Source organism: Eptatretus burgeri, chromosome 14, assembly GCF_056783735.1.
Source record: "Eptatretus burgeri isolate ZD-2024b chromosome 14, Ebu_testis_v1, whole genome shotgun sequence".
Taxonomy (NCBI): Eukaryota; Metazoa; Chordata; class Myxini; order Myxiniformes; family Myxinidae; genus Eptatretus; species Eptatretus burgeri.
In genome coordinates this window covers 24,429,890-24,437,675 of record NC_140974.1, presented here as the reverse complement: position 1 = coordinate 24,437,675, position 7,786 = coordinate 24,429,890, and the positions used below count along the sequence as shown (strand labels likewise).

The following is a 7,786-nucleotide window of genomic DNA, read 5'->3' as shown; positions in this document are numbered from 1 at the left end:
TTTCCATTGTATCAGCTCAAGGTGAGCGTGAGGGGGTGTAATAGAGTGGAGTTGGAGATGACTGGATAAGGGACTTGTTTCTGAAGCAAAGTTCATACACAACTATTTATACCTAAATCATGCATCACTTTGTCGTTCACACTGACTCCCCCTGCCCCCTCCCACACACTAAACCCATTGATTAATAAATTAATAGTTGATGCAAACATCCCCAAGTAATCTGCCGAGCACTGGTTGTGTTATTCCAAGTAAAGTTCTTTAAGTATGACTTTAAAAAAGTTCCCACCGTATAGGCACGTGGGTGAGTATCGAGTAAAATGAAGACGTGTGATATGTGAGTGTCGTTCTGGATTGTAACTCGATGCAGGGCTATTGTGCATTTGTATAATCTTGGGTTCTTTAAAGCAAGAGCAAACAAATTCACTCCCAGCTGTACATTAGTTCAGACAAAGCATGTCCTGTGGCTCGTCAAGGCCTTATGCTGTTTGTTTTCGCCATTTGGCTCCAGTGTTCACACGACACCCCGTGTTAGAGGGAATGTGTGCTCGGGTGCTTGGAACGTTCACAGAGAGTGGGTTATGGAGGTGGGGTGGGAGGCGAGGGGAGGTGGGATATTTTAAAAAGGGAGCATTATCATGGGTTGGTGTGACCGATGCTCGGAAGCCTTCGACATGGGATGACTGCTTGTTGAACCTGAAATAGAATGCACAAAATCGCCATACAAGACACACGAAATGCATCCCACAGATAAGATTTATTGAAAGAAAAGGCATCTTAAAGTCATTTACAATTGTACAGTGCACACACGCACACACACTTATGAGATACACAACAGACATAATGAGCGACTGAATGGCCATACTATGTCTCGTAGACATGCAAAAGAGATTGGCCCTTTACAATACGCTGGTGAGTTTGGAGGAGGCAACGTTGAATCATTTCCGATTGAATTAAAATCGATCTTGCGTTGCATGAACGGGCAAGAACCGTAATGCCGAAACCCCCGTCCACTGATGCTTCAACCCACCGAGCAACTGCGTTTGTGCTGCAATCTGTTATCCTCTCTTTGTACAATAGTACCTCAAGAACAATAACTTACAATAAAATATACACAACGGCATTTGACATTAGCTGGAGCAACAACGAACGACCCTTTTGCTGCGATACACCCTTGGACGGGATCGTTTTGGTATTCAACATTTCATTCCCATCACTTCGCTGCTAACGTCCATTAAAATGATCAAAAAGCAGCAAAAATAAGACAAATAAAACTGCAAGCTTTTGTTGAGAAGGCACCAGAACGATACAATTTAAGAATTGTCGCTTATTAAAGAAATACACTACTACAAGTAATAAATGACTGAAGATCTTTCTTTTTTCAGGTGACAACAAGCCATGGTGGTACCTTTACACGTGTAAGGATTGCTATCCTGGCAGACACGTCATTGTAGCTTGTCAAAATGCTCTCTGCAGTTTCACGTTTGTCTTTCTTCTGAACTCCATTTCCTCATCTCCAAAAACAAGTGTAATACACAGGTGTTTTGCCATGCCATCACTCTTGCTCCACAATGGTGTCCAGCATCATAGCTGCTCTGCAGACAGGTCATGTCTGAGAGGGTAAGTTTCCTTGAACCAGCAGCTCAGCAAGGTGCAACTCAAGCCTTGGCCTCATCATGTACTAGGCTGTGTAATTACTGAGTTGTCACTGTAAACCATCAAGCCTTGGAAGTTCTTTTGACTTTAACGCAGTCGCCTCAACTTGGCAGGTCTCAGCAGGAGAAGGGAGCAAACTTTCTCTTCCCATTTATTGAATTTCAACTTTGTGTTAAGTTCAGACCATGAAAAGGCCAAAATAAGTTTTCTCCCCACGTGCTACGATCAAGCTCCCATCTGAGACGCGGACCCACAGTTGGTCGCCAGCCTGCAGGTAGAACAGGCCCGCCTGATAGTTGGAGCCGTACCATATTATCCGGGACCGATTGTTGTCGTCACTGCACTGAAACTTCATGCCTTCCATGAGAGCGTCCGGGTGATCATAAGTGCGAGAATGTCGGTACACCGAGTGTACCAGGATGCTGTCACTGTGGTCCACACCGTACAGGGGGGATCTGTTACACTGCGGGCTCCTGAAGAATACCTGCGAGTAGATGAAGTACAGGCCCTCTTTTGGCACTGTGACATCCCCATGGTGGTAAGCAACTCCGTTACGCATAAATGAATTGCCGAGGCTTGAATCCCAATCCAGCTTGCTGGGGCTGGCTGGTAATTCTGTGGTTCTAATGGGGGCTGTTCAGCAGGAATGGGAGAAAAAAAATGTGAATCTCCATAAATTAAGGTTCAAAGCACATTATCTACCTTTGTTAATAAGTAAGCCAATGATTATTGCTCATATTATTTTTTGTCTGGACAGCGAAAGCAACACAGTGGTAACAAACCTTCTGAGTTACATAGTCTGAATAAATTGGTGAAATAATGGGATTTAACGACATCGTATTTTTCCGATCCTCTGCAGGCACACCATTGTGTCTCAGAGCAGAGTTCATTATCATTCAGGAAGGATTTTAAACGAGATGTCCCATCTACAATTTGTGGTGGTTGAAGGTGAAAATCCTTCTATGTATTTCTAACAGGAGTACAATGTCACAAAAACTGTTCCTTCACCCACTCCTGTTTGTCAAAATCCGTGCCATTAGGCCAGGGAAGTAATACCTAAAGAGGCTTCATGGCCTGAAGAACAATTCGTTCTCTTGCTTCATCGCGAAAGAAAATGGACCCTTTTGAGAAGAGGGGTTCACTTTAATACTTATGCTTGCAATGTGAGGTTTTATGACAACCACAGCTGCCAACACCACTTTGACTTTACCTGAACCACACTTAAATTTTGGATGCGGACTGGCAAATGTACGCATGCGCCACGCAGGTGTAGGGATAAAGTAGGAGAAATGGGTGAGGGATGCATATATACATTAAAAGATATATGATCTCAAATAAAGTTTGTGCTAAACATGATGACGTGCCCATTTCTCATAGTTTTTAAAGCTTGCTTTTTTTCAGGGCTTTGTGCTTTGCCAGAATTACGAAGCTGTTCGACACTGTTGGCATTTTTGATCCATCTGACGATTCTAGTTAATTTGCTTGATATTGAGAGACCGTTTATACAGCTGCACATTATACCCATATGAGCGTCAGTGAGAGTTTTAATCATTATCACGAAAATCACGCTCTCCATTGGGGGATTGTGACGCTGCCCCCCTTAGTCTACCAACCCACTCCCCACCCACCCCACTGGAGGCCTCTGATTAGGCATGCCAAATTTGGTTGAAATTTGCCAAAAAGCTGCAAGAAAGCAAAGAAATCAATTTCTACTTCATATAATTGTTCAAGGACAGTCCGACGATGAAGCTGTTTGCTCAATTTTGTAAATATGACAATTTCTGACTCCCCCCCTCTTCCCCGCCCCTTCTCCGCTGTCCATTATCTGCCCCCTTTCCTTCCCTCCCCTTCTTCATATCTCCTCGCATACTTATTTTCCTTTACTCCACACCCCCTTAACCTTCTTTTCACCTGTCTATCTCCTCCCCTCTTCTTTTCTAAGTTTTAATGTTTTTTTTTTTTTAATTTAGGCCCCCACTCTCCCACTCCCTCTTATCTCGTTATTCTAAAAATCCATGTTCAGGATAAGGTGCTCAATGTTCAGCGTCAAATTCCTGATTATAACCATTTTTGTTTGAAGGTTTTATTTAAAGTTCACTCAACAACAAATTCAGTACATTAAACAAATTCAAGTTATCCTTCATTGTTCACCGAGCTAATGGTGTTGCCCTTCACTTCATTCGGCCCATGATTTTAAGTCTGGCTTCATCGTTCTACCGTGCACATTTGAATATTTAACGTGAAGTCAATAGTGTCGGGAAGTTTGAGTGAAGAAACTAAAATCACCTTTGTCAAATCAAACTCCTCGGCCTGTTTACTCACCAGTTCCAAACGCAACAGTAATTTTGGAAGGTTTGGCCAGGGGTCTTGACCCAAAAATTTCATCGTGTCTCATTTTGTACAGGAGGAAATGTCAAGTCATTGGATGACAAATGATTGAGATGTTGCTTTGTTGATAAGATACTTCGAGCGTAAACTTTCCTTCATTTTGACAAGTTGTCTTGCAATAGTAAGACAATGGGGGAAGCGGTCGTGGTTGGAGGAGGTGGAAAGGGGGGGGGGCTCCCCCTCATATACAAACTTGCTCGATCGATGGCAACCTACTACTACTACTGCCACCACTACTTACCACAATGACTCCCACCTTTTTGTGGGATCAGCCAGGGGGAATGTTTTTGGGTCAATTCTTTCATGAATCAGATCACCAAGCCTGACATTTGATTGAAGGTGATTTGGGCAGGAACTTGTAATTTGTTCAGGGTGCCAGTGATAGCTCGCCTACTCTTCATGAAAGACCTGGTGGGATATTTAACGTCCATCAACGACCTGTGATGGTAGAGTGATTTTCCAGCTTAACATCCTTCTGATGGACAGTGCACATGTTGATACCTCACCCTGCATGTGAAAGACCAGGACGATAGTTTACAGCTTTATGAGGATCTGAACCATGGCGAAACAGCTCAGAGGTGAGTGCACATACCTCGGCTATCCTGCAACCAACACCGTATCCGGGTCCGAATGTTCAGTTGCAAACACGTTACAAATCTTCTTGCAGCTGCGAGATTTTTTTTTCCACGACAGTCAGATGTCATGCAATTATTGGAATGGTTTTTCTGAAACTTTATACAAATAATTATGGAATCACATTCCCGTTTTCTTTTCTACCATAGCTGCAGTCCTATCATCATGGAAACTGTAAATTCCATTCTAATGCTGCCAACTCACCACATGGTTATGGAATTGCCCCAATTTCCCTCTCATTTTACTTCCCTTTCCCTCTTTATTCCTTCCCTTACACTCACTCTAACTACCCGATATCCCTCCCCCTTTACCACATCTCCTACCATCTGCAGCAAAATGTTCAAAGTTGCCAAGTCATTCTCCTGCTGTGTGGGAGTGAGTCAGCATGTGCGGATAGACTATGCCGGGAGGGTGAGATGGCCAGTCGCTTCGAAGGTTCGCTGCCTCGCAACGTCTCCCACCAACAGTGAGCTCGGGGGAGGGGGGGGGAGATCTCGCTTTGTAAAGGTGTGGCCGGTAGCTTTAGCTGCGCAGCTACCTACGGATCAGTGAGTCCTCTTTGCATTACACTGATTGTAGTTGCCAGCTATGATGGCATCCATGAAGGAATTTGTGCACCCGTTGCTCCAAGATATTTTCTTTGGTATGTGATCCTTGTGCGGTAAAAGGCCTTACTGTGCATACAATGACTGTGATCTCTTTCAAAGAAAAAGAATTTGGGAAAACAAACAGTCTTCTGGCAATAACAGCCAAACGAGCAAACAAATTTATTAGAATCCAGGCCCGACTATAATCCAGCAATGGCAGGGATAGACCGACTACGGTACTACTACTACTGTCTCGATGCGTTTTCTGTGCCACGTTACGGCTTCGTACTACTCGCACATCAAATCCATCATCCTCAACCTCACTGCCGCTTGTAATCTCGTCTCTTCGATCTATTTATTTTTGCTTGCACCCGACATCTCCATTCCACACTTCTCCACATCTCTACATCTTACACCTTTCTGACATACAGTGAGATATTTTACTCAAGTATTGCAGCTAGAAAGTTTCCAAACCTACATTACTACATTCCCTTGAGCTTGCTGGTTGCATCATTCGGGATGCAGCTATGCTGCTGATGCAGTGCCCCTATATATCAATACATTGGTGCCTATTTCACCGATCTCACGGCAGGCTGCGTCAACCCCACCTAGTGTTAATTCAGCAGTCGACAGAGGCTCGAACTCAGGACCCTAGGATCCCAAGCCAGCCAAATAATCCCAATAAATTAATTAATCCTCTCACCCGTAAAATGCGCCGAAGGCTTGTTGGACTTCTGCCGACTGCCATCATCCCGAAGCTCCTGAAACGGTCCCACTTGTAATTCTGCACATCACAACCACAGAGCCGCCAACACCAAAACGTTGGTACAAAATCAGTTTGTGACACACCGCGACCAGGTTGTCAAAGTCAACGGCATAGTACAGGTAAGATACTTGACCCCCATGACTATCAGTTAATGTCATCTATTCCATGGAAAGTTTCCAATAACATGGCACTGGATTCTATTTTGCTCGAATATCAAGCATCTATCTACTTGAGTCACGTGCTCAATTGGAATGAAAATTAGATTGGGAAGGTGTTTTGCTTTCATCATTTAACCAACAGATATGGTAGGTCGTATTGTCCGAAAAATTTGCCTTGAGCCCCCATCCCACCTCCTCCACGATTCCTCACTCACCACTCATCTCCCTCCGCACTTGCTCTCGGATTTCAAACGGAATAGTCTGCGATACAGAACAGAGAGGATTCAGGTGTTTACGGATGTACCTGTTACCTGTACGTAAGCTGTTTAACCTTTCCTTATCAAATGCAACATCAAACTGTGCTTTCAGTTTCGATCGCAAACGCCCATTTTAAGAGATCATTCTCGAACCTCCTCTCCGGATCACGCAATGCCGATACAAGTGATTGGTACGAGGGGTGATCATCAAGTCGGTGGCCTGACCATGGAATTCACTGGAAACAGCATTTTGATTGGTTCACTGGGCAATCACTTGATTTAGATTATATACTTTTATGTTGTGGCACAGACTTTTTGATCAACCCTCATTTAAAATGCTGTATTCATCCATACACTGTGTAATGTGAGATGAGATAGTGTTAAAGAACAATGTCAATATAACAAACACTACCTACTACTACTACTACGTTAAAGGTGCCAATTATTCTCATACAAATCCTGGTGTTGGCTCAGTGGTTAGGGTGGTGGCTTGGGATCCTAGGGTCCTGAGTTCAAGCCCCGTCGGCCGCTGAATTAACACACCAGGGGGTTGACTCAGCCTGTCATCCTTTAGAGGTCGGCGAAATGAGTACCAGTTCCAGTGTGTGTACTGGTAGAGGGGCATTGCATCAGCGACACAGTCGCGCTTCAAGAAATGATAGCGACCCCGGCAGCTAAGCTGCCATACGACCACCACCACCATTCCCATACACTTGTGGGAATGTCAAATAAAACTTGGTTGGCATCCCCGGCTGCTTGGCTGGGGAATGTTTTTGGCCCAGGTATTTCAGGAATTGGTTGCTCAGGTGTGGCTTTCGATGACCGAAGGGGATTCGGGCAGGAATTTGTAATTTGTACAGGATGCCGGCGATAATTCGCCTACTCTTCACGAAAGACGCCTTTACGTCCACCTACTAATGCCTGCAGATGTGACTTCCCTTCTGAAGGACCATGCGATGGAACACCCTCCCTGTAAAGTACCAATTCGGGTCGGGAATCGAACCCAAACTACACAGCTCAAAGAGATCATTTCAGATTGAATCGATAACATCAAGGGTTCGTTTTGCCCCCATTGAAGGACGACGCTGCTCACCTGATATTACAGCGTGGTCAGGTGACGGGTGGTGTTGCAAATCGAACCTGTCATCAGGCAGTCTGGGGTTCAGTTTGGTTTTGAACGAGCTCGCATCAGGCCTTTTCAACCCGAAATGCAATGACTGTGACGTCATAGTGGATGTGCGATGGCTATTAATACGTAAGTGAGATTAAAAAAAAAAATGTACGACAGGAAGAAAATATGAGGAGAAGCAATAAGGAAAAGACAATATTGCTGATCGATATGAC

The 7,786-nt window shown here is 44.3% G+C and overlaps 1 protein-coding gene across 3 annotated transcripts in view; it reads right to left on the bottom strand.

Moving 5' to 3' along the window:
- Positions 1-735: 735 nt before the first annotated feature.
- The window catches only part of LOC147012797 (tumor necrosis factor-like), a 7,582-nt gene continuing 531 nt past the window's right edge, over positions 736-7,786 (bottom strand). Inside the window, exons 2-4 of one of the 3 annotated variants that reach the window (XM_085854000.1) lie at positions 6,401-6,446; positions 5,965-6,045; positions 736-2,286 (exon numbers count right to left, since the gene is read on the bottom strand). In XM_085854000.1, coding sequence (XP_085710126.1) covers positions 1,832-2,286; positions 5,965-6,045; positions 6,401-6,446 — 582 coding nt within the window. In that variant the 3' untranslated portion in view covers positions 736-1,831. The remainder of the gene's footprint in view (positions 2,287-5,964; positions 6,046-6,400; positions 6,447-7,786) is intronic. The other 2 variants (XM_085853999.1, XM_085854001.1) reach the window with 2 other exon arrangements.